At 47.2% G+C, this 27,871-nt stretch overlaps 1 protein-coding gene across 8 annotated transcripts in view; it reads right to left on the reverse strand.

The window, feature by feature from the left end:
• Positions 1-27,871, reverse strand: part of CDK5RAP2 (CDK5 regulatory subunit associated protein 2) — a 181,408-nt gene that overhangs the window by 135,308 nt on the left and 18,229 nt on the right. For 7 of the 8 annotated variants that reach the window (XM_055579484.1, XM_055579483.1, XM_055579478.1 and 4 more), the window contains exons 4-6: positions 16,200-16,310; positions 12,288-12,364; positions 1,791-1,914 (exon numbers count right to left, since the gene is read on the reverse strand). In XM_055579484.1, coding sequence (XP_055435459.1) covers positions 1,791-1,914; positions 12,288-12,364; positions 16,200-16,310 — 312 coding nt within the window. Of the gene's footprint in view, positions 1-2; positions 1,769-1,790; positions 1,915-12,287; positions 12,365-16,199; positions 16,311-27,871 lie in introns of those variants that run through there. The other variant, XM_055579485.1, reaches the window with a different exon arrangement.

Here is a 27,871-nt window from a genome sequence, read left to right on the forward strand (position 1 = left end):
ACCAATGTTCTGAGACTAAAAACAGCAGAATCTATTATTTGCTGAGTGCCTACTGATGCCGGGCTTTGAGCAAGGAGCTTCATTTGTATCACCTGTGATCCTCACTCAACTCCAGGAATTACAGCCTGAGAGACAGGCTGGGGCAGCTCAGCCGGAAGCGCCGCAGCCAGAGCGCCCGGCACCCGCCCGGCACCCGCTCTGCGCCCGCGGCCCCGGGCTTCGTTCTCAAAGAGGGAGTTACCTCGTACATCTACTGAAGGGATGAACGAAATCCGTGTATGAAAAGGCTAAGAAACCCTTCTTAGGTGTGACATGTGGTATCTCAGACATGGTAAGCCCCCCATAAATCGCTGGTTCACTGCTGTTTATTACAATCACTGCAGGGCAGGCGCCTTCGGCCTCATTTCACAAACGAGGCAGATGAGCCTCAAGGGGCACGTGTCTTCTCCATGGTGACAAAGCAGTGACTGAGCAGGAATTCAACCCCGCACGCCAGGCACGCTGTTTCCCTAAAACGGAGCACAAAACTGGGAAACCCAAGACAACTGAGCCAAGAGGTGAAGTTTCCCGAAGTCTCAGAATTACGTTTTAACTTCAGAATTCGTGCTCGAAAGACTCTCCTTCTGCTTTCAGCTCAGCTGCTTATGATCCAGACTAGGTTCCCCACCCTTCTGAGCCAGTCTCCTCATCTGTATTTTGGACCTACACACCCCCCTGGGGCTGCTGTGAACAGGAAGAACGGAAAAGACCGTTATCGACCGCAAAGCACAGAGCAAGCGGATCTGCTGTTTCCATCCAGGTGTCATCTCCCCTCTTACCTGCTCAGAAGAATCAAGGTTACAGGGAGAGAAAGTGAGATGAAACGACAGACTTCAAAGACCAAGAATGAAGGAACTGCTATTATTTCTCAGTACTAGCTTAACATGGAGGAAAACTTTCTAACATCTAGGAGACAATATATTTTGGCCAAGAAGCTTCCTGCCTCCCACCAGTCACAGGCAGCACTTGGCTGAGAGTTGGTGGGAGAAGGGGCCACACGAGCGGCTCCCCGAGAAGAGGGGTCAGGGAGCACAGGCAGAGTAGGGGCCGGAGGCTGGGCTCTGGGGGCTGGGGCCATGCGGCCACGCGAGTCAGGAAGCCCAGCTCTGGGCTGAGCTGTGTTAGGTGGGCCCTCCCCTCGCTGGGCCTCAGCTTCCCCTTCTGCAAAGAGACTGAACTAGAGGAGAAGAAGGGTAGTGTGGCAGCCAGAACACAGGCTTTAGAACCAGCAGCTGTAAGTTTAAATGGGCTTCCCTGGTGGCTCAGTGGTCAAGAATCCATCTGCCAATGCAGGAGACACAGGAGAGACGGGTTTGACTCCTGGGTCGGGAAGATCCCATGGAGTGGGAAAAAATGGCAACCTGCTCCAGTCTTCTTACCTGGGAAATCCCATGGACAGAGGAGCCTGGCAGGCTACAGTCTAGGGGGTCACAAAGAGACGGACACCACTTAGAGACTCAACAACAAGAACGTCCAACCGGGGATTAAGGTTGGACTCGCGTTTCTCTCTGTCCCTCCGTGCCCTCATCTACAGGACACAGACGGTCAAGGGCGGCGGGCAGGGTGCTCAGGTACGGATTCCATACACACAGCGCCCAGAGCAGGGCTGCAGCCAGGAGGCACGCAGGAGGTGGCTCTTGCTTCTGCTGACACCCTGACAGGTTACAGAGAAGAGGAAAAGGAACAAGATTCTGCTCCCTCTGTTATGAACCCACTGTAACGAACAGTCTCCTCAGGGCTCACAGACTCGCCTCTTCTAAGAGGTGTATCCTCTTGGTTAGGACATCTTCGACCTGGCGGACCTTCTTCTGAGCATCTTCCTTCACCCACTGAACTTCAGAGCCGCCCCCTCCGGCGAGGCTCTCAACTGCTTTGCTGTGAAAAGAAGCAAAGGCGTAAAATGCACAAGCGTGACGGTCAGATGGTGATTCCAGTGGCTCCAAAGAGACAAAGAGTATTTGCTGGTCCCTTCTCCCACAGACCTGTGCTGAGCTTTTTTTCTTTAATATTTGTAATTCACAAGCAGAAATAATGTAATACATAAATGTATTAAACCAGTCATACAGTACACCTTCAACCTACACAATGTCACATGCCAACTATGTTTCAATTAAAACACCTATATGTGGTATCTGTGTATGTGTTTATATGTGGTTTGTATACTATCCAGTGATTTCCTTAGGGTCAATTCCTAAACACGGAATTACTAAGTTAAAGGATAAGCGCATTTTCAAGACATCTGACAGCTACTGCCAAATTCCCCACCACAGAACTTCCGATAAAGCACACCTCCACCACTGGCAGGAAAGGCGGAGAGCAGGTGTGAGAACCAGCGTGCAAGGAGCAGGATGCAGGGGACTCCTGCGGCGGCCCAGTGCTTGAGACACTGCACGGCCACTGCAGGGGGCACAGACTCAGACCCTGGTCAGGGACCGAACATGCCGCCTGGTGCAGCCACAGAGAAAAGAAAGAAAAGGGGTCAGGAAGCAAAGAAAACAAACCTGAGGGCAAAGGTCGGCCACTGGAGGGAAAGCGTCTCAAACCCAGCACGACCATTCTGTGAGCACCAGCAGTGACTGCGGGCCCAAGGGGAGGGGGTCACCCGCTCCTCGCGCCCCCCCACCTCCAACACAAAGCCCCGAGCTCGTGCCGCTGGGCATCACGGGGTGCCCGCTCGGCCTGACCAGCGGCGGTGGGGCTGGCGCTCCAGAACCGGACACGGGGCCGCCACCACTGATGGCCTTTCCTTTTGGTTCTCAAAAGAGAAAAACAGGGTCAGATGTGAATTTCTGAGACACAGACTCAGAGCAGTTCTCATCGGATTTCCAAAGTGACTGCAGATTTCCGTAAGGCAGAATAATAAAGGAAACGGCTCCACCTAAAGCTCGTTTTTCAGAAAAACGACAAAAGAATAAATCTATTCATCGCCAGCCTCCCATGCCCTACTTTAAGGGTATATAACATTTTTCCAACCAGGAGCCACGTGAGCAGACACTCTCATGCACAGGCCACGTGCGTTTCTGACTGAGAACAATGGAGAGTCAACAGGGCCATGCTTGCCATCCATGTCTCAGACACGAGTCGCTGCAAATACAGACTCCATTCCTATCTTGTTCCCTGTTACCAACAGGCCTTCGGAAGCCCCCCACCCCGTGTCATGACATCATTTTAATGGAATTCAATGTGAACAACTGCAAAGAAACAGCAGGGGGTCTGGGGCTGAACAGATCTGCTTCCAAATTTTGACTCTATTATGTCCTCAGTGTGACTCTGGCTAAACTACCTCTTACACCTCGGTTTCCTCATTTGACAAATGAAATGATTACCTCTTAGAACAAACGTGCTAACACGCGTGTCGCTCCTCTGATCTGAGTGCTGCCTGCTAGCCCATGTCCCTGAGGACGGCGGTGCTGGCCCCTGCTGAGCGGCTCCGAGCGGCCTCGCTGCCCACCTCGGCGGGTGTCTGAGCTAAGAACAGATCCTCGAGGGCTGGGACTAAGGCCACCATGGCCACCTCCCAATTAATGCCATGAGATGTCCTCAGACCCCGCCCAATCCCCTCCATCATTTCCTGATCAGGACTGTCTGGGATTCACTCCTCAAGAGGCATTATACACGGCTGAAAGATTTCTGTTTTAAAAGCTTTCCCCTCCTGAGCCTTGAACACAGTATTTTTCCAGTCCCCAACTTCCACTGACTACCACAAATGTTTTACCCCTTCAGTTTTACAGGAACTTCTCTAGAAAACCGCTGGCTCCACCAGCCTCCCCTCCACCCTGCGCCACCTCCCCCGACAGCCAGCAAGTGCAAATACCAGCCAGATCAAATGTCTGTGTTTTGCAGTCTGCATCATACACATGGTCAAGAGGCTGACTACAATTTTTAACAAGTACTGGCATTATTCAATTCGGGTGCATTTTAGTTATGCCACTAAAATGTATTCCCAATAATAAATGTTCCAACTTTTCATTTATCATCTTTGTATTTTACAGTTACTATAGCAATAAACTTTATACTCGGCAGTATGGTGCAATTTTCCCCTACTAATGGAATTATTATTTTTGTTTGTGTTTTAAAGCCACAGAGATAAAATTTACTCTTGACAATATGTCTGCTTTTGCTCTTAATGCTCTCTTATTGTAACTGAGAAATATAATAATAGAAAGCCAGAAAACATATATGTTTACTGCACGGCAAGGTGGAGCAAGCTCCAGAGATGATCAGCCCCAGTTCTGCTGCCAGAAGAACTGGGCAAGTCCTCCCATCCACTGAGCCTCAGTTTTCTCTTCACTCAAATGGGAATACTGGCTGCCTCAAATAGCTGTTATAAAATCCGATGCGATAAAGCATGTCAAGTGCCAGACCCATGTCAAGTGCCAGGATCTGGGCCACAGTAGGACCTCAATAAATGTTACCTCTTGGAAGGTAGAAGGGAAGCTCTAGAGGGAGGGGTTACATGTAAACTTACAGCTGATTCACACCGCTGTACAGCAGAAACCAAAAACACTTTAAAGCAATTATCTTCCAATTAAAAATACACTTTTTAAAAAAATGTTAGTTCTCTCCTTTCTTTATAGAAACTTCTCCTTACAGAATCTGGTGCAAGAAATGAGACAGACACCAAGACCAAAGGAGAGAAAGGGTTTAGAGAAGCGGCTCTAACCCAGCTTTCCACCCAATACAAGAAAGAATTTTTCTGGGAACAAATCCTCAACATTTCCTCTTGATTCTTTCTATCCTAGTTATGGTTCTTTAGGAAAAGCAAGGCCTCTTCCTGTAACAGATGCTGCACAGTTCAGGGCCAGGACAGGTACCTTCAGCAGGTGCTCAGTGGACGCAACACAGAGCCACGGCAGGGCTGCGACCAGCGCGCCAAGCGCAGCCGAGAGGAGCTACCCCACGTCCGAGGTCAGGGGCAGAAGCCAGGAGGACCCCATGCCCTAAGGGTGGCGGCCAAGAGGAGTTACCCCACGTCCGAGGTCGGGCAGCGGCCGAGACTGCCAGACTGCAACGGCACAGGAACGGCGGAGAGGAGCTGCCCCGCGTCCGAGGTCGGGGGGGGGGGGGGGGGGCGGCCGAGCAGAGATACCCAGCGCCCGAGGTCAGGGGCGGCGACGAGAGGAGTTACCCGAGTCCGAGGTCAGGGGCGGCAGCAGGGAGGAGATACCCCACGCCCTTAAGCCCGAGGCCAGGGGCGGGGGCGGGAAGACCAACTCCGCACCCAAGGCGCTTGCGCGTGCGCAGGAGGGCCTAGAGGAGCTATCCCACGTTGAAGGTCAGGAAGGGCGGTGGTGAGGAGATACCCCTCGTCCAAGGTAAGGAGCAATGACTGCGCTTTGCTGGAGCAGGGGTGGAGAGATACTCCACACCCAAAGTAAGAGAAACCCAAGTAAGACGGTAGGTGTTGCAAGAGGGCATCAGAGGGCAGACACACTGAAACCATACTCAAAGAAAACTAGTCAATCTTATCACACTAGGACCACAGCCTTGTCTAACTCAATGAAACTAAGCCATGCCCGAGGGGCAACCCAAGATGGGCGGGTCATGGTGGAGAGATCTGACAGAATGTGGTCCACTGGAGACGGGAATGGCAAACCACTTCAGTATTCTTGCCTTGAGAACCCCATGAACAGTATGAAAAGGCAAAATGATAGCATACTTAAAGAGAAACTCCCCAGGTCAGTAGGTGCCCAATATGCTACTGGAGATCAGTGGAGAAATAACTCCAGAAAGAATGAAGGGATGGAGCCAAAGCAAAAAGAATATCTAGCTGTGGATGTGACTGGTGATAGAAGCAAGGTCCGATGCTGTACAGAGCAATATTGCATAGGAACCTGGAATGTCAGGTCCACGAATCAAGGCAAATTGGAAGTGGTCAAACAAGTTTGAGATGGCAAGAGTGAATGTCGACATTCTAGGAATCAGCGAGCTGAAATGGACTGGAATGGGTGAATTTAACTCAGATGACCATTATATCTACTACTGTGGGCAGGAATCCCTCAGAAGAAATGGAGTGGCCATCATGGTCAACAAAAGAGTCTGAAATGCAGTACTTGGATGCAATCTCAAAAACGACAGAACGATCTCTGTTCGTTTCCAAGGCAAACCATTCAATATCACAGTAATCCAAGTCTATGCCCCAACCAACAACGCTGAAGAAGCTAAAGTTGAACAGTTCTATGAAGACCTACAAGACGTTTTAGAACTAACACCCAAAAAAGATGTCCTTTTCATTATAGGGGACTGGAATGTAAAAGTAGGAAGTCAAGAAACACCTGGAGTAACGTGCAAATTTGGCCTTGGAATACGGAATGAAGCAGAGCAAAGACTAATAGAGTTTTGCCAAGAGAATGCACTGGTCATAGCAAACACCCTCTTCCAACAACACAAGAGAAGACTCTACACATGGACATCACCAGATGGTCAACACCGAAATCAGATTGATTATATTCTTTGCAGCCAAAGATGGAGAACCTCTATACAGTCAGCAAAAACAAGACTGGGAGCTGAGTATGGCTCAGACCATGAACTCCTTATTGCCAAATTCAGACTGAAATTGAAGAAAGTAGGGAAAATTAGACCATTCTGGTATGACCTAAATCAAATCCCTTATGATTATACAGTGGAAGTGAGAAATAGATTTAAGGGCCTAGATCTGATAGATAGAGTGCCTGTTAAGGCCTAGATCTGATAGATAGAGTGCCTGATGAACTATGGAATGAGGTTCGTGACATTGTACAGGAGACAGGGATCAAGACCATCCCCATGGAAAAGAAATGCAAAAAAGCAAAATGGCTGTCTGGGGAGGCCTTACAAATAGCTGTGAAAAGAAGAGAAGCAAAAAGCAAAGGAGAAAAGGAAAGATATAAACATCTGAATGCAGAGTTCCAAAGAATAGCAAGAAGAGATAAGAAAGCCTTCTTCAGCGATCAATGCAAAGGAATAGAGGAAAACAACAGAATGGGAAAGACTAGAGATCTCTTCAAGAAAATCAGAGATACCAAAGGAACGTTTCATGCAAAGATGGGCACAATAAAGGACAGAAATGGTATGGACCTAACAGAAGCAGAAGATATTAAGAAGAGATGGCAAGAATACACAGAAGAACTGTACAAAAAAGATCTTCATGACCCAGATAATCACGATAGTGTGATCACTCACCTAGAGCCAGACATCCTGGAATGTGAAGTCAAGTGGGCCTTAGAAAGCATCACTACGAACAAAGCTAGTGGAGGTGACAGAATTCCAGTTGAGCTATTCCAAATCCTGAAAGATGATGCTGTGAAAGTGCTGCACTCAATATGCCAGCAAATGTGGAAAACTCAGCAGTGGCTACAGGACTGGAAAAGGTCAGTTTTCATTCCAATCCCAAAGAAAGGCAATGCCAAAGAATGCTCAAACTACTGCACAATTGCACTCATCTCACACGCTAGTAAAGTAATGCTCAAAATTCTCCAAGCCAGGCTTCAGCAATACATGAACCATGAACTTCCAGATGTTCAAGCTGGTTTTAGAAAAGGAAGAGGAACCAGAGATTAAATTGCCAACATCTGCTGGATCATGGAAAAAGCAAGAGAGTTCCAGAAAAACATCTATTTCAAAATCTGCTTTATTGACTATGCCAAAGCCTTCGACTGTGTGGATCACAATAAACTGTGGAAAATTCTGAAAGAGATGGGAATACCAGACCACCTGATCTGCCTCTTGAGAAATCTGTATGCAGGTCAGGAAGCAACAGTTCGAACTGGACATGGAACAACAGACTGGTTCCAAATAGGAAAAGGAGTACGTCAAGGCTGTATATTGTCACCCTGTTTATTTAACTTATATGCAGAATACATCATGAGAAACGCTGGACTGGAAGAAACACAAGCTGGAATCAAGATTGCTGGGAGAAATATCAATCACCTCAGATATGCAGATGACACCACCCTTATGGCAGAAAGTGAAGAGGAACTAAAAAGCCTCTTGATGAAGGTGAAAGTGGAGAGTGAAAAAGTTGGCTTAAAGCTCAATATTCAGAAAACGAAGATCATGGCATCCGGTCCCATCACTTCATGGGAACTAGATGGGTAAACAGTGGAAACAGTGTCAGACTTTATTTTTCTGGGCTCCAAAATCACTGCAGATGGTGACTGCAGCCATGAAATTAAAAGACGCTTACTCCTTGGAAGGAAAGTTATGACCAACCTAGATAGCATATTCAAAAGCAGAGACATTACTTTGCCAACAAAGCCCTGTCTAGTCAAGGCTATGGTTTTTCCTGTGGTCATGTATGGATGTGAGAGTTGGACTGTGAAGAAGGCTGAGTGCCGAAGAATTGATGCTTTTGAACTGTGGTGTTGGAGAAGACTCTCGAGAGTCCCTCTAACTGCAAGGAGATCCAACCAGTCCATTCTGAAGGAGATCAGTCCTGGGATTTCTTTAGAAGGAATGATGCTGAAGCTGAAACTCCAGTACTTTGGCCACCTCATGCGAAGAGTTGACTCATTGGAAAAGACTCTGATGCTGGGAGGATTGGGGGCAAGAGGAGAAGGGGACGACAGAGGATGAGATGGCTGGACGGCATCACTGACTCGATGGACGTGAGTCTGAGTGAACTCCGGGAGTTGGTGATGGACAGGGAGGCCTGGCGTGCTGCGATTCATGGGGTCGCAAAGAGTCGGACACGACTGAGCGACTAATCTGATCTGATCCACACAAAGGCCCCAGGAAGCAAGAACAGCGGAGAAGCTAAGACTCAGAAGCCAAAGACCCAGCCGCTGGCCAGGGCCCCTGCCCTTTCCACGGGCCCCGCCTCCACTCAGGTAGGGGAGCAGCCTCGGGGCCTCACCAGGTGTACAGTCATGCTGGAGAAGCGAGAATCACACGCAGGAAAATCAAGTACCCAAAACCTAGCGCTGGGATACAAGTCAGGGACTCGAGTCCTAATTCCAGCTCTGGTCTTTCTAAGCAGTTTTGCTGCGCTCTTTCCCTTCTCCAGACCTGAATTCCCCTCCTCGAGGAAAAGGAGGTTTTTCCAAGAAAGCTGCCTAGCTCCCAGGATAATGATGGAAGGTGAATGAGCCTGAAAGCATCTTATCAACGGTGAAGTGTGACGTGCATATGGGCTCATCACGGTCGCCAGAGGAGTTTGCGGAGGGGCTGATATGGGGCCCGTAGGCAGCCACGGGACTCAGCCTGGGCCTCTACGGCGGGGAGGCGACAGCAGAGTCACCGGGGCCGGCAGCGAATGGGGAAGCAGAGAGTCCTGCCAGGGCAAAGCCAGAGCCGCAGGGGCAGGGCATGCTTAGTATCTGCACGCCATTTGGGACGAGGCGCTGGTGGAGAGCAGGCTGGCGCAGTGGACTCACTGTGAATATCCTTACGTAGAAACTCTGCCCTGGGAGGCTTCCTTGACATCACCCTGTCCACCCCTTACCCAGCCCTGTGGACTGTGCTTCCCAAACGTCCACCCAATCCCCGCCAACAGCTCATCACGAGTCTCTCAGCTCAACTACTGAACTCGCCTCCCTGCCTCCACCCCGGCTCCCCCCACAGAACATTCCCCACTCGGCCTCCAGAGTGACCTTTTTAAAAACAAAAACAAAGCCCTGATTGTATCAGTAGCTTAAAACTCATGACTGTTTTCATGGGATCTCAGGATAAAAAGACCAAAATTTCTGGCGTGGCCTCAAGACCCTGAAAGACGAGCCTGAGCCCCGAGGCACTCTGGATCACCTGAGACGCACACACTCCCGTCTCCTTCAAGACTCTCCCCTCTTTCCCCTGGTTAAGGCCTACTTATCCCCAGGTCTCATTGCAAATGCTGCCTTCCCGGCCACAGACCTCTAGTTACACACGTACGGCCGCTGCGCTTACTCTCATGGCGCCCTTTGTTCTCTGAGCTCTTTTCCCAATTTGTATTTACAGATCTATATTTCCAAGTACTTGATCCCCATCACTGCTTCCAGAATGTAAGCCCCACCTGTCTGTCTGGATCACCGCTCTATTCTCAGGAACCTAGGCCAGTACGGCACATAACAACTGCTTGAGAAATATTTTCTGAATAAATTAATTAAGCTGATCAGATGAAGAAAGGGCCCCAACTCCAGTCTAGGCACTTGGGGAATCGATGCGTACAAACGCGGGCACCAGCCATGGAACGCTCAGCCCGGTGTGCTGGTATGGAGGCATGCGTGTAGCCTTTGTGAATCTGGGTCTCCATGTACACACGCCTGGCTAGAAACAAGTCCTGGCCAAGATCCGCAGCAGGCAGGGTGCTGAGCATGCAACAGACCGAATTCTACTGCTGGTTTCCCGGCTTGGTAAAGTCGATTTGACTCCCTGCCCAGAGAACAATGTTGCTTCCAAACAACGACAAAAGCAACCAACGAAAACAACGTATTAGGGAGCCCCTGGCAGCCCAGTGCTTAGGGCTCGGTGCTTTCAGTGCCGTGGGCCCGGGTTCCATGAGAAACCAAGATCCCGCAAGCCACACGGCAGAGAACAGGCAGAAACAAACGCCACCACCAATGGGTTAGTCTGGTTCACTCATTCATCCATCACTCATCCACTGAGAAGACAGCACGTGTGCAAAAGGTCAGTGCATCCCCGAGAAGCCTGGACCGGGGCCCTCTAGCCTCCCCCGAGCCCACAGCCGTCCACGCTGGCTGCTGTCTGGGACACGGCAACAGGGACCGTGGAGCCCGGCCCAGCGCAGCGCAGCTGTGGGCGTGTTTCAGCCGCTCGTCATGTCCAACTCTCCGTGACCCGTGGACAGCAGGACCCTCTGTCCATGGGATTTCCCAGACAAGAATGCTGGAGTGGGTTGCCATTTCCTTTTCCAGAGGATCTTCCCAACGTGGGGATCGAACCTGCACTCCCGCCTTGCAGGCATATTCTTCACCACTGAGCCACTGCGGAAGCCCTCGCAGTGCAGCTGTGCCCCAGGCCGCCATGGAGCTCTGCCGCCAGGACCGCCAAAGCATGACCACACTAACTTCCAGCCGGGCCCTCGGTGGGTCAGCTCCAGGAAGTCTTCAGCATCTCTCAAGTGAAACTCCGCGCACTCTCGTGTCGGCCCGTACTCATAAATGCGCCCCCAGCACAACCGCTTACATGCTCACCACTGCCCATGCGCTGAGTAAAGGGAAGTCTCTTTTCAAATCCGCAGCACATTTACCTAAGAAATGCTTATGAATGAATGAATAACCAATTGAGACACAGACTCTTCTCTGAACTGTGACTGCTGGTCAATAAATATTTAAATTAATTAACTGATTAATTGATTAAAATAATAGTTTTCGATTTGTTTAATGCAGTAGAGCCCTTCCTTTATGAAATACTACAAGGGAACCTAGTACAGAAAACACACACAGAAACTAGTGACTCTGGCTGAAGCCCCCTCTCCGCCCCCGAGCCTCGCCCACCCCGGGGGTCAAGCCCCACACTCCGCCCCCGAGCCTCACCCACCCCAGGGGTCAAGCCCCACACTCCGCCCCCGAGCCTCGCCCACCCCGGGGGTCAAGCCCCACACTCCGCCCCCGAGCCTCACCCACCCAGGGGGTCCCTCTAAGACTCCAAGGCCCTTGGCCTTTCACAGTGATGAAGATGAACGAGCTGCGGAGGTAACTGACAATATAGCTGGATCGCACAGACACATCCCTAAGGAGAGAGGCCAGACACAAAAGCACGAGCGCAGCAGACAACTCCTGTTCTCTAAGTTCAAAAACAGGCAGGACTGAGCGATGCGGGTGCTAGCGGTGAGCGCAGAGGTGATCTCTGTGAAGGAGTGTAAGTTCCCGGAGCACAAAGGCAACGCCCAGGCACCTGACGACCTTCCGGTCTGTGGTCTGGACGGTGGCCCCAGTCGTGCTCGCTCCATGAACAGCATCACACTGTACACTTACCATCGGCGCATTTTCCTATGTCACATTGTTGTAACATACTTATAGGAAATGGTTAGATAGATGAGATACTTAGAGAGCGTTGCCAACTCGATGGACATGAGTTTGAGCAAACTCTGGAGATGGTGAAGGACAGGGAAGCCTGCCGTGCTGCAGTCCATGAAGTTGCAAAGAGTTGGACAGGACTTGGCAGACTGAACAACAACAATATCACATTTTAAAAGTTTGTTGAAAAATAAATAAAAATGAAAACCTCCTCAGGGTACTGAGAGCAACTGGCTTAGAAACACAAGGCTCTCTCCTCCTAGCTCGACCAGCCACCGCCACCACCAAGCCCGGGTGATGAGGACAGGTACTCACGAGGCTTTGATGAGCAGCCGCTCTCTCTCCTGCAGCTCCCGCTTCAGGCTCTCTACTTCCACCTTGAGCTCGATGTTCTTCGGGACAAGATCAGGAGAGAAAAGAAACGTGTGAAACACAGGCCATCCGAATGCCTTCAGTGGGGAACCCACCTTCCTCATGAACTGGCTCCGATGCTCTTAACGGATACGATGCTCTTAATGAGCAGATGTTAGATTCAAACCCTCATTAGCCTCGGGGCACAGGGAAAAGGGGGTTATTAAACACTGGTGGGCTCCGAAGAAAGCCCTGGATTTCTTAAGGCTTGGAACAATTATGTAAATTTTCCAAGCACCTAACAGCCAGAGCACTCAAACATTGAGGCATAAATGTCATACAAGTGAGGCTGATTTAACAATTGTTTGCCCTCTGCCAAGCAAATTCACAAGCAATTCTGCAGTTTGTTTTTCCCATTCCGAGGCAATTACTTCTGGTTGTTTACAATCACGCATGTGGTGGTTGGAGCAGTGGGAACGTGCTGCTGCTTCAAAAAAACATGCGGATGGGAAGCCACATCACTGCCTGTCTCATTTCAGTGTGAGATTTCGGGGTACCCCCTTCCCAAAGAGCCGCGACTGCACGGGGCCCACTGCCTGGAGGGGGCGCCACAGGGCTCTCCCGCCTGCTTACTCTTAAGTGACCGAAACGAAAGGAGACCCCCAGGGCCTTGGGCTTGCAACTCCTGTGACAACCGAAAGGCAGGACCTTTGGCACATGGATCACAGCATGAGGCTGTGGGGCAGGGGTGGGCTTTGAGAACCAGTTCACCGATGCCCTTAGACGGACTAGACGAATTCACCCAGCACAGAGGCGGGTCCAAGTGTGTGGTCTGCGGAGGGCTGCTGCAAATCCCAGATTTCCCTAATCCTGCGCCTGCTTTATTCTAATAACGTATGCCAACCGACATTCTATTCCCTAATACATGTGTATCATTGTAAATAAAAATAACATGTCCAGTACGATTTACAATCTCAGAGGACATGCCTCCCTCCTTTCAGCCAAACGGCCCCAAAGGGGAGAGCACCCCTGACTGAGAAGTCTGCCAGAATGGGAAGGCCTTGGGACTCGACGACTATTCAGTCACTCGGTCATGTCTCACGTTTTGCAACCCCGTGAACTGCAGCACGGGGAGCCAGGCCTCCCTGTCCTTTACTATGCCCCAGAGTTTGCTCAAACTCATGTCCATTGAGTCAGCGATGCCAGACCTGGCTTCAAATTCTGTCTCCACTCTTTACTGGGCAGAAACCGTGCTGAGTCAGCGGATGCTCGTCCACTCGTTCCTTCACATGGCAGACACACACCGACCCCTGTGACAGACCGAGCACCGGCTAAGCGTCGAGGCCGCCGTGGCAGGCGAGGCAGACACAGCCCCTGCCTTCCTGCTCATATCCAACACGAAGGCAGCAGAGGGAGCCTGGAACTGACCTCAGAAACATAAGCCCAAGGGACTTCCCTGGTGGTCCAGTGGCTAAGAGTCCTCACTCCCAACGCAGGGAACTCGAGCCTGCAAGCTACAATGAAAGATCCTGGATGCTGCAACTATACAGATCCCCCGCGCAACAACGAAGGCCCGTGTGCCGCAAGACGCAGACTAATAAATAAACGTTAAAAGAAAAAAAAAGAGCTCTCATCACAAAGTGGGTGGGGGGAAATCTTAGAAAAGAAAAGGAAGAAACAGTCCCTACTGCCCTCTCAGATCCCTCAGGGGGTCACACGGCAAACACGAGGCCCAGCTGCCCTGCTGGATTCAAGGGCTGGATGAGCTAACAAACGAGCCGAGGCAGGAGACAGGGCTCAGGCGGCGCTGTTTTCCTCACCACCAAACAACGGAGACTCAGGAAGCCATGTCTGCAGAACTTTTCCTAGAAAACTGATCTCTGCATAAAGCACACTGGGTGTCAGCGCACAACGTCCTCAACTGTGGTTTTGGGAAAACTGTAGAAACCCCTTCAAAGAGCAGAGTCCTCTTCCAGCGCTCCAAAGGGCAGAGAGCTTCTACATAACAGGTGACATCATATGTTCTAAGTGGTCTGCTTTCTGATGAACCAACTGGCAGCCCCAGACCAGCGAATTTACAAGACTACATGGCCAACATGTCTGCGAGATTATTCTTTGCAAGCCTGATACTTCAAGCTATAAACTTATATATATGGTGATCAAATTTTCTAAACCGAAAATCAAGACACCATTTAAGTATCAAATGGAATATCATTATAAAAAAGAATGAAGAAGCTCTTAAACCACTATTAAGGAAACATATGCAAGATATTGTTAACATCAAAGCAGAACATGCTCACGTTTATGTGAAAAGGGCGCTGATTCATAATATACACATGCGCGATGGCTGCTCGCATACACATAAAACTTCTCTGCCTGAAGAATTAATCATATTGGTTAGATCTAGGGAACCAGGGGACAAGGATGGAAGAAAGTCTTTCCAGCGTATACCTTCTACACTTTTTGATTCTGAACCATGTACATCTATCCAAAAACTTAAAATTTAAATAAAAGTACAATCCAATCAAGCCATCTAGCCAAGCAGTGGAAAAAGAGGAGCTGAAACCACATGGCACAGTGAGGCAGGCAGACCCAGGCTCAAAGCCCACCTCACGGTGCAGCTACACGACATCAAGCGCGCTACTGATCTCTCCTGAGCTTCAGTTTCCTCTCCTGCAAGATAAGGATCATTTCCACGGGACAAGACTGTGGTGAGAATTAAAAGAAGATGATGAAGGTACAAACACCCAGGACAGGTGCCTGACCAAGAGGAGGTAGTTACCTTCTTTTAGATTTCCTAACACCCATATTTGTCCTGAGGTACATGACAATCATACATAAGTAGGAAATATTTTAGGTGGCAGGCTTTTCTTTAAAATTTTGATTGCATCACCACTTCTTTCCCAAAAATCCTCATCATCTTTCTCTCCCACAATAAAGGAAAAAAAAATTTGGGTCTTGAGGGACAAGGGAGCTTTTTAATTCTTGAGAAGGCTCAGAAGTACAATACAATCAATCTTTAAGACAAGTCCATTTAAGTCCACCCACTAAAACTCAAGGAGGGTTCGTTTTCCTCCTTCAAAAGTTTCCACTGGTGCAAACTTCAGAAGAGGAAAAAAAATGGAATAAGTCTCAGGCCAAGGGCTAATCTCCTAGAGGAAGTCAAGAAAGGGGCACTAAAATATTGTTTGTACTCCTGCCTTTTCAAGAGAGCCAAGTTCTTTTTTCAATTCCCAGAACCACGGTTTGTTTTCAGGCAGAGGCCTCTGGGTCAAGACTTGAGATAGGAATAGACTTTTTTCCTGACAGTTATAAGCAAGCACACAAGGAATACAGAAGAGTCGTTATCACGGAAAAAAATGACAACCCTAACTCTGGGCAACAAGACAGTGACGATCACTGGCGAGGGCTGACTGTGTGCTGAGGCTTTCCATCTACCAACTCATTTTAATCCACACAAATAACCCCAGGACAGAGGGGTTATCACTTAACTCTGGAAGCAAGCCCAGACAGCGGAAGGGACTTGCCTGCCTACAGTTACACAAACTAGTGAGTGACAACAGGATCAATTCCAAAGACGTGCCACCATTTCACCCTTTGTCTCAATTCTAAATAATGAGAAAACGGCAACTGAGATATGGTAAGTCAGAATTCCATTGTAAGAAGAGAGAAAGACTCCCTTAAAATTAATCTTGTATCGCTTTGCTTAGGATTAAGGTCATTCTATTATCTTTACGCTCCCTGTAATCAATCCAATAAAAGGAAAGCAGTGCTATCTATTCGTGCCAAGTCTGAGAACAAACGTTAATCGAACTGCTGCTTCGAATGGCCACGAGGAAAGACGCCAGGCGCGGCAGCGCCGAGCGGGGCACTCACAGTTTTGCAGGCACGCTCCGTGCGGCCGCCACGCTCCCGCTGCAGGCTTTCCTCGAGGAAATAGATGCGGAGCTTTAGGTTAAAGTTTTCTTTCTTCAGTTCAGTGATTTGCTAGAAAATAAGCAAAGATGGGTTATCGAAAATAAGGTCTGAGGGACAAGACCTGCGTGACACCCATAGCTTCCAGGGCTACAAAGGGAGTAAGAGCTCAGCTTTGTTGCTGCTGCTGCTGCTAAGTCGCTTCAGTTGTGTCGGACTCTGTGCGACCCCATAGACGGAATACCACCAGGCTCCCCAGTCCTTGGGATTCTCCAGGCAAGAACACTGGAGTGGGTGCCATTTCCTTCTCCAATGCATGAAAGGGAAAAGTGAAAGTGAAGTCACACAGTTGTGTCCGACTCTTAGCGACCCCGTGAACTACAGCCTCCCAGGCTCCTCCATCCATGGGATTTTCCAGGCAAGAGTACTGGAGTGGGGTGCGCTCAGCTTTGCTACAACCGCACAAACCCAGGATTAAGAGCCAGATGCAGGACAGTCTGAGCACGGAAATGAATGATGACTGAGTGCAGAGAGAGAATTCATGACTCCACACTGAAAGCAAGTTAGTAAAGGAAAGGAAAGGAAGAAGGGAAGCTCTTCTTTACAAAAGAAATCAAGTTAATAAATGTAGAGAGTAGCAGGAAGAGAAAACCACCATTATACAACTGCTAGACTCAACTAACACGCACACACACACGTAGAAATAAATGACTCGGGCCGAGATCAGCACACAAACGCACTGGGGGAAGAGCGCATTCCCACCGTCTCACGATGGTCACCCCATAGATGGCTTATCATTTGGGAAACATATCGTCACGATTTAGAAGCCTAGCAGACATCACCCTAATCAACAAAATATATTACTACTACCCCTGGTAGGACAGACCGACATGCTGTGCCTCCTTAACTAAGTCACTGAAAGTAAGAATTTCATTTAAAAATGCTACAATACCTATAATCTTCTCTCTCTCTGTCTCTCTCTTTTTTTTGGGGGGGGGGGGCAACTTAACGGCTTGTGAGATCTTCGTTCCCCAACCAGGGAAGTGAACCTGGACCCTGGCAGTGAAAGCACCAAGTCCCAACCACTGGACTGCCAAGGAATTCCCCAAACACCTACAACCCTTAACCTACAACTAGTCAAGAGTTGTCGGACTTCTCTGGTGGCGTAGTGGATAAAATGCGCCTGCCAGTGCAGGGAACACGGGCTCTATCCCTGGTGCAGCAAGCTTCCACCCTCCATGGAGCAACTAAGCCCACGCCTACTGAGCCTGAGCCGGCAGCAGCTGAAGCCCGTGAACCCAGGGCCTGTGCTCCGTGCCGGGAGAAGCCACAGCAGTGAGGAGCCCTCGCACCTCCACAAGGACCAGCCCCTGCTCGCCGCCAACCAGAGAAAAAAGCCTGCACGCAGCAAGGAAGACCCAGGGCAGCCAGAAATAACCACAAATGAATACAGCTTTTCTTAAAATGTTTAATCAAGAGTCATCAATCAAACAAATCCAAAATGAAGGGCGCTCTACAAACAACAGAGTCGGACTCTTCAGAAATCTTCATGACACTCTCAAGACAAAAAGGGCTGGGGGACTTTCCTAAATGAATGGAAGTAACAGAGGCCTGACTACGAAGTACAATAAAATCATACAGTGACTCCTGAAATCCTTTTACGCTATATGGAGACAGCTGGGGGACTCTGAGTAACAACTTTCCAGCAGGCAATGGTATTATGAGTTTGTAAGAGAATGTGCTAAGCAAGAGACTCATGCTGGCGTTCTCAAGGCTGCGGTCATAGTATCTGCAATTAGCGCCCTAATGAGGGCGAAGGGAGAGGAAAAGAGACAAAGTAGATGTAACAAATTTAAAAGAACTGAAATCAAACTATATTCCCTGACCATAATGGACATAAACTTAGAAATCAGTAACGGAAATAAAACTGGGAAATTCCCAAGTACTTAGAATTGAAATCAGATCAGATCAGTCGCTCAGGCGTGTCCGACTCTTTGCGACCCCATGAATCGCAGCACATCTCTGAACAATCTATAGATACTAGAGGAAAAAAAGACATTTTGAATAAATGAAAATGAAAATAAATCAAAATTTGTTGGATGCAGTTAGAGTAATATTTAGAGGGAAACTTATACTATTAAATGCTTTAGAAAAAAAAAATATACACTTTATATATGATAGCTCAGTTGATAAAGAACCCACCTGCACTGCAGGTGGGTTACCTGGTTCGATAACTGGGTTGGGAAGATCCGCTGGAGAAGGGACAGGCTACCCACTCCAGTATTTCGGTCTGGAGAATTCCATAGACTGTATAGTCCATGGGGTTGCAAAGAGTCAGACACCACTGAGTGACTTCACTCACAAGGACCTACTGTGCAGCACAGGGAACTCCACTCAGCACTCTGTAATGAACCTCAGTGATTCTTTCCCCACGTAGAATCACTATATGTGTTCTCTGTGTATATGTGTGTGATTCCCTTTGCTGTACAGCAGAAACTAACACAACACTGTAAATCAACTACACTCCAATAAAAATAACTTTTTAAAAAAGAATATTTCAAATCGATAATCTAAGCTTCTATTTTAAGAAACCATGAAAAGAGCAAAATAAATCCAAAGCAAAAAGAATGAAGAATATAATAAACATAAGAGCAGAAATCAGTGAAAAGGAAAAGAGAAAAACAACAAAGAAAAATCACTTTTAAAAGATGGCTCTTTCAAGTGATTAATGAAACTAATTATACCTCTAGCCAAAGTGGTAAAAAAATAAATAAAATGAAAGAGACGACATAACTTACCCATATCAAGAATGAAACAGGAATTATTACAGATCCCATAGTTATTAAAAAGACAATATGAGAATAATGGATACAAATCTATACATGTAAACTGGAGAGCTTAGATGAAATCACACAATTCCTTCAAAGCCACAAATTATCAAAATTCACCAAAGAAGAAATTAAGAGAAACTGAACACTCCTATAGCTATTTAAAAACTTAAATTTGTAATTAAAACCTTCCAAGAAAGAAAATTCCAGGATGATTTCAGTAGCGATTTCTACCAAATATTTAAATTTCTACCAATTTTATACAATCTCTTCCAGAAAATAGAAAATGAGGGAACTTTCCCACTTCATTTTAGGAGGGCAGCATTACCCTCACAAAACCAGACAAAAATATTATAAGAAAACTACAGACTAAATCCTCTAAATGATAGACTCAAAATCCTCAACTAAATTTTAAAAAATTCGGTTCAGTTCAGTTGTTCAGTCGTGTCCGACTCTTTGTGATCCCATGGACTGCAGCACGCCAGGCTTCCCAGTCCATCACCAACTCCCAGAGCTTGCTCAAACTCACGTCCATTGAGTCTGTGATGCCATCCAACCATCTCATCCTCTGTCGTCCCCTTCTCCTCCCGCCTTCAATCTTTCCCACCATCAGAGTCTTTTCAAATGAGTCAGTTCTTCGCATCAGATGCGGAGCTTCAGCTTCAACATCAGTCCTCCAATGAATATTTAGGACTGATCTCCTTTAGGATGGACTGGTTGGATCTCCTTGCAGTCCAAGGGACTCTCAAGATCTTCAACACCACAGTTCAAAAGCATCAATTCTTCGGCGCTCAGCTTTCTTTATGGTCCAACTCTCACATCCATACATGACTACTGGAAAAACTATAGCTTAGACTATACAGACTTTTGTCAGTTAAGTGATGTCTCTGTTTTTTAATATGCTGTCTAGGTCTGTCATAGCTTTTCTTCCAAGGAATGAGCATCTTTTAATTTCATGGCTGCAGTCACCAACTGCAGTGACTTTGCAGCCCAAGAAAATAAAGTCTCTCACTGTTTCCATTGTTTCCTCATCTATTTTCCATGAAGTGATAGGACCGGATGCCATGATCTTTGTTTTCTGAATGCTGAATTATAAGCCAGCTTTTTCACTCTCCTCTTTCCCTTTCATCAAGAGGCTCTTTAGTTGTTCACTTTCTGCCATAAGGGTGGTGTCATCTGCATAACTGAGGTTACTGATATTTCTCCCGGCAATCTTGATTCCAACTTGTGCTTCATCCAGCCCAGCATTTCGCATGATGTACTCTATATATAAGTTAAATAAGCAGGGTGACAATATACAGCCTTGACGTACTCCTTTCCCTATTGTTCCATGTTTCCTTGTTGTTCCATGTCCAGTTCTACCTGTTGCTTCCTGACCTGCATACAGATTCCTCAGGAGGCAGGTCAGGTGGTCTGTAGTCCTATCTCTTTCAGAATTTTCCACAGTTTATTGTGATCCACACAGTCAAAGGCTTTCGTGTAGTCAATGAAGCAGAAGTAGATGTTTTTCTGGGAATTCTCTTGCTTTTTCTATGATCCAATGGATGTTGGCAATCTGATCTCTGGTTCCTCTGCCTTTTCTAAATCCAGCTTGAGCATCTGGAAGTTCACATACTGTTGAAGCCTGGCTTGGAGAATTTTGAGCATTGCTTGTGAGCATGTGAGATGCGTGCCGTCCTGCAGTGGTTTGCACACTCCTTGGTGCTGCCTTTCTTTGGAAAACTGGAAACATAGTCACACATCATGAGTGGGATTCATCCCAGGAATCTAACGCTACTTCAATATTCCAGAGTCAGTCTATGTAATTCACCAAACTAAAAGACCAAAGAAGAAAAAGACACATATGATCATGGCAAAACGTGCAGAAAATCCATTAGATACTCAACAATCATTCAAGACAAAAATTCAGCACACCAGGAATTCAAGAAAACATCCTTTATCTGCTAAAGACATATACAAAAAAATCACACATCTACAAAAAACATATTTACTACAGATGAAGAACGAAATGCTATTCCCCTAACATCAGTAATAAAGAAAGGCTATTGGCTCTTATGATTCCTATTCAAAATGTATTTGAAGTTCCAGACAGTGTGATAAAACAAGGGAAAAAAATAAAAGGCTTCCAGATTGGAAAGGAAGAAGTAAAACCACCCTTATGTGCAGACAACATGAAAACAAAAAATTCCAAGGAATCTACCCAAAAAAGCTCCCAGAATTCATTAAGTGAGTTTAGCAAAGTCAGCATACAGGTATCAACTGTATTTCAATATACTAGCAATAAACAATCGAAAACTGAAAAATTTTTAAATACCATTTACAATATCTCCAAAAAGGAAATTTTTTAAGAACAAATCTAGTAAGACATTATGTATGTCTGATGGAATCAAGAACCTAAATAAGTGAGGAGACTTACCAAATTCATGAATTGGAAACCTTTCTTTTAAATCAATAAATTGAGCTTCATCAAAATTTTAAAAGTTTGCTTTAGAAAAACACAGAGCTGAGAGAATGAAAAGACAAGCTACACAGTGAGAGAAAACATTTGCAAATCACAAATTCAACATAGGAACTGTATCTGTTGCTGCTGCTGCCGCCAAATCACTTCAGTCGTGTCCGACTCTGTGCGACCCCATAGACGGCAGCCCACCAGGCTCCCCCGTCCCCGGGATTCTCCAGGCAAGAACACTGGAGTGGGTTGCCATTTCCTTTTCCAAGGAACTGTATCTAGAATACATAAATATCTCTCAAAATGTCATTGCTAGGAAGCGACTCAATGTAAAAAAAAACAAAACATGCAAAAGATTTGAAAAAACACTTCACAGGAGAAGATACACAGATGACAAATAAGCACAAGAAAAGATTTTTAAGCATCTTTAGCCATTAGGAAAAAGTGAATTAAAACTATAATGCGATACCACTACACATCTATTCAAATGGCCAAAAAAAATTTTTTTTAATTGATAATACCAAATGCTGATGAAGATGTGGAACAAATGAAACTCTCATATTCTGCTTATGGGAGTGCAAAATGGTACAATCACTCTGAATAATAGTTTGGCAGTTTCTTACCAAAAAAAACTACATTTACCACATGACTCAGCGACTCCAGTCTGAGGTGTTTACCCTAGAGAGGTGAAAACCCATGCCCACACACATAAACACAAAAAACTTATACAGGAATGCTTAGTGCAGCTTTATGAATAATCACCAAAACATAGAGAGAACTCAAAGGCTCTTCAAAAGGTGAATGAATGAACCGCACGTCCGCACGGTGGAGAAGCATCAGCCACTGTGGCTCACGACACGTGAATGAATTTCAAAGATATTACAGTGAGGGAAAGAAGTTACCCTCAAAAGACTACAAGTTGTATGATTCCGTGGATATGATCTCTGGAAAAAGCAAAATTACAGGGGCTGGGAATAGAGGGACAGCTGCCAGAGGTCTGGGTGAAGAGTCTGACCACAGACAGGGAACACTCAGGGATTTCTGGCCTTTTGGAACATTCTGATTGTGGTTGACAGTCACACGAGCCTACAACTATATACACATATACCAAAAAAAAAAAAAAAATCAAATAAATACATTTCTTGATTATTACAAAAGTTACAAGGGAGTATACGTATGTCAAAACTTAGCCAACACTTAAAATTGCAGGGGTTTATTTTATGCAAAAGGAGAAGGGGGTGGCAGAGGATGAGATGGTTAGACAGCATCACCAATCCAATGGACACGAATCTGACCAAACTCCAGGGGAGCCTGGCGTGCTACAGTCCCTGAGGTTACACAACTTAGAGATTGAGCAACGACAACAAAAATAAAATATAGCAAAATATTAATAGCTGTCCTTGAATGTTACTACATCACCATAAATACATATTCATTGGGGCTTTTCTTCAACATTTTAAAAAATAATTGGTAATAGCACATAATACTCCTTTTAATAAATTTTTGAATACTTTTACAACTGATAAAAGAAAATGATAAGCATACTCTACATCAAGTACATTCCAAATTTTCCAGCCCTGGCCCCTTGTTAACACTTAAAGTTTCAATTTTGTGGCTAAGAAGAACAGAGCAACGAGCTATTGATAGGTTCATTAAAGCCTCCCTTTTAAATGTTTTCAGGAAACAGCACATAAAACATTCATTCAAACAAAAAGTCTACCCCGCCAGATGCTTCCTATAAAGAGAAACCTTATTCCATTACTCGGCTACCAATAAATTATTTATGGAGGTTGCTGAGAATGCCCACATTGTGCATGCTGCTAAAATTCTCAGCAACACTTGAAAGAATACTTGTTCTATTTATAGGTGAAGAACTTTTTTTAATGAGAAAAGGTAAATAAGCCTTCAGAAGGTCATTGCAAACGCCAGCCAAGCCCCAATGAATAAAATGAAATGCAGGCACCAACTGTTCTGCAACAATGCCAGTCTCGTTCTCTGCGTAACGCCGGAGCCCTCATCACCAAGCTGGCCTGGGGTCCGCCTGGATGTTCCCACACACCCTTTCATTTCTTTACACAGCAGCCTACCACACTGCAGTCTACCAGCCAGGTGATTTCCTTTCTACCCAATCCGTCTCTAAGAGATGGGGAACCATATCCTCTTTTGTATTTTAGTCTACAACATGAAGAGATAGTCGTTAATACACAATAACAACGGAACGGTCAGAAGGCAGGGCGTATTTACCAATTTCTCGAAGGCCACGTGATGCAAAGGAGAGACCCACAGGCCTCAGAGTCAGACAGACATTGCTTTTTTCTATCACTTTTTTAAGATTTTTTAAAATGTGGACCATTCTTAAAGTCTTTGATCGATTTTGTTCTGTTTTTAAGTTTTGGCCCCAAGGCATGGGGGATCTTAACTCCCCCAACAGGGATCAAACCCGCAACCCCTGCATTGAAAAGCAAAGTTTTTCCCACTGAACTACCAAGGAAGTTCCTCCATCACTCTTAGAACAAAACTTCTTGGGCTTCCCCGGTGGCTCAATGGTAAAGAATCCACCTGGAATGCAGGAGACGCAGGTTTGATCCCTGGTTCAGAAAGACCTTCTGGAGAGAAAAAGGCAACCCACTCCAGTATTCTTGTCTGGAAAATTCCATGGGCAGAGAAGCCTGGCAGGCTACAGTCCACGGGGCTGCAAAAGTTTAAAAAAGCTTGGTGCCGTGGCCGCAGATTTGTGTGATCTGGCTCTACGCTCAGCCGTAAAGCGCCCTACCCCTCGTTGGCAATGCTCCAACCTCCCCAGTCCTCACATAAGCCGGGCCTTGTCTGCGCGCACAGCTCTTCCTGCAGCCCTTGCCAGGGAGGTTCCATCTCAGGCTTCCATCTCAGCTTAAACGTCAGAGCCTTCAAAAGGCCCTTCCCAACTACTGGCTCCAAAGAGGGCCATCTCCACTACCTCCACCGAGTCGCTCTCTCACGCAGAACTCTTACTTTCTTATTAGAAGCTGCCACAACCTGCCTCCACCTTCGATCCTTACACATGTACTATTTGCTATCACGCCTGCTATACAAAGATCATCCACTTGTGGAGGGCAGGGACCTTTGCAATCTATCTGCTCATGGCTGTTTCCCCTGAGATTTGTAGCACAGTATCTGGGACACGGGACACTCTGTCAACATGTGTTGAATGAATGAGTCAGCCGGTCCAGGCTACCTTACGAGCTGAGTGAGTTTAGTCAAGTTCCTTATTCTGTGTGCCTCAGCTCCTTTATCTATAAAAATGGGATTATAATAATGCCCCTTGCAGAGAGCTATTTCGAGGATTAAAAGAAATGAATGGGGATGTTCAGTATTGTGCCTGACACAGAGTAAGAACTGAAAACACTAATATTCTTTTCATTTGTACTTTTCATCTACACTTGAAGTTCAAGAAATGAAAAAAAAAGTGGAAACACTGAAAATAGCTTACCATACAATAGGAATAAATACCTGAAAATCCACCAAATATGACTCAGAAACTCAGCACTCAAAAGTAGGTGAACACGAGAGCTGTACTCGCCAGGCTCCAGCCCTGGCAACCCGAGTGGGACCACGGAGCTGGAGCCTCTGAAAGAGGAACCATCCCAGCTCGGTCCCAGCTCAGTGGCAGGACACTCTCTGAGGCTTCTATTTGGTCATCGTGACTTCCTCCCACTCCCTGTCAAAGGCCTTCCGCACCTAGGGCACCATCAGAAAGGGAAGAAAGACGAAAGCCAACAACATAAAAAAGAATCGGGGCAACTCCAACCAACCAAACTCTCAGCCAGGAGCCGAGCTTCTGGTGACCTGGCCATCAGTTTCAGCGGCTTTTGAGGGCCTGGGACTCCACCGAGGAGGCTCAGCCACCAGGGCATGTCTGGACTGCAGGCAACGAGGACCGAGGGTAGGGGCCCCGAGGTCAGCGGAGCCGGAAGTGGACTCAACTCCCAACGCTGTCACCTGTGAGCCACGTGACCTTGGGGAACCACTGCATGTCTTTGAGTCCCTGTCTGCTCATCAATAAAAAGAGGATCAAAGTCACGGAGGCGTTGTGACAACCACATGACCTACAGGACCTGGCAGAGCCTGGCACCGAGCGAGCAGAAAACACAGGAGCACTTTCAGAACGAATCCACTTCTCACTCAAGCCTCAATACGCAGACCTTGGAGCGACCGGTAATTTTTTTTATCGTCTTTGAAAGTCCAAAAACTGTTAGACCATTCACCCAGACATCACAAAAACCACGAAATCCTGCTGCCCAGAGTTCATTTCTGGTAAATAACACCGCACGTAAGATAGTTCTGCCAGCAGCAACTAAGTGGGGTTAGGAAGACGAAGAAGACACCCTGGGATTCGCTTCTGATTCCAGTACGCTCCCAGTGTCCTCAAAACACCCAGAAAACTGTTGCTAGGCAAACATCTATTCATCAACCAACAATACTGGAGTAACAACAGGATTTTAAAAGTGAACCCAAACAACACCCGGAATGCAACTGTCTTACGAAATCTACTCTCTATATATTCTTTTCAGCCTTTGCTCATGAATACACATTTTTGGTAAAATTGTAACATAAGTGAATTTGTATAATCCATTGCTTCCGTTAACATGTCTTAAATATTTTCATGTTGCTACAGAATTCCCATAATTATCACTTAAAATGACTGCACTGAACTCCACTGAATTGATTCACAGTCAATTGCTTAACCGTTTCCCTGCTGAGCACGCACGCATTCAGTGTGCTCCGGAAGAATGCCTGCGGGCTTTCTGACCAGAAAGACCAGCTGTGCATTTGGCCTTCTTTTTGTTTCTCGACCACACTAAACTCCTGAGTGAATCACCGAATCTCAAGCTCAGCTTCCTCACCTGGGAAACACCTTCGTCACACGCTTGTTGCAATAAGCCAGAGAGATGACAGATGTAAGCCAGAACTCCGTCGTTCCCGAGTTTTCACAATCACACGCAGTGTGACAACACCTTCAGGCACGCAGCTTTTCTCTTCTGCTGGTTCTTTCCTCAGGATGAATTTCCCCAAGATGGATTATCGGGCTCAAGAGTAATATTATTTTTATGACCATCAAAATCTCTTTCCAAATGGCCTTTAAAAAGATTGTAAAAATTTACACTGCCCAGGCCGCCACCTGGCCAGGTCTGCAGAGGGCATGGCCAGGACACTCAAAGGCCTGAGCACTCAGAGCATTTGACCCAGCGTGCAAGAGACCAGCCTACTACACAGATGAGCCTCTGCGCTGAACACTTACAGACTTGATTCCAAGACCTCTGGCCCTGATGGGCCCCATCTCCTGCAGAGCCAGAACCACAGAGCTCCGGTAACAGTCACTCTGCAGCTCCAGAGTGTCCTCCTCCACTTCTGCCCACCTGCGCCCCATATGATTCTTGCTCTCCTGCCTGGTTCTAAAGGCGCCCCGTTCTCCTTCTCAGCCTCCCCTGACCCTCATCACTGCCTGCTCTCCTGACTCTGGGGGGAATCTGCATGCCCCTCCCTCCTGCTACACTGCTCCAGCCACCTGATTCACAAGAACATAGCAGCCACCCCCATCGGCTTAAGACCCGGCATACCACGCACTGTCCTGGCATGTGTTACTTAATCCTCACCACAACCCTAGGCGTTAAATATTACTTTTCCCATTTCACAGGTAAGGCAACCAAAATTTACAGCTTACAAGGTAACACATTTATTTTTATCAATAAGAATTTATCGACTACCATCTTGTTCAGCTGGCTGTTCAGCACGAGGGACACAGTAGAGAAGACAAAGTTAAGCAATCACACCAATAAAATACATAATTGCAAACAGTCATAAGACTCACGGAGGAAAACACTGCATGCCGAGTGCTGGGTCCCTAGCAAACCTGGGAAGGGAGTTACGGACGGCCTCTCTACAAAGTCACGCAAAGACTAAGCCATGGAGCTCAAGGATCCTGACGCTTAGGAGGAAGAGAAAGGACAGTGCCAGCAGAGGGAGGAGCACGCTGAAGGCCCGACCACGTGGCTGAGGAAGGTCAGCCCAGATGCTGGAGAGCAGGCCGTGATGGGAGACGGCCGCAGCCGGTGACACAGGGCAGGGCCACACGGGCCACGGCAAGCAGTTAGGGATTTTGCTCCAAGGTCAAAGAAACATCACAGCAGGGTCAGCGGAGACTGACAACGGACGAGGAGAAGGCGGGGGAGCTGGCTGCAGCAGGGTCCTCGGGACAGAGCGGAGCGGGCACTGAGGGCCGCGCCAGGCACCGAGCAAGGGGCCTTCCACACCAGGACTCACGGAGCCCTCGCCACCAGTTCTCAGTGGAAGACCGCATCCAGCCCCGCGTTACAGAG

This window comes from Bubalus kerabau, chromosome 4, assembly GCF_029407905.1.
Source record: "Bubalus kerabau isolate K-KA32 ecotype Philippines breed swamp buffalo chromosome 4, PCC_UOA_SB_1v2, whole genome shotgun sequence".
Classification (NCBI taxonomy): domain Eukaryota; kingdom Metazoa; phylum Chordata; class Mammalia; order Artiodactyla; family Bovidae; genus Bubalus; species Bubalus kerabau.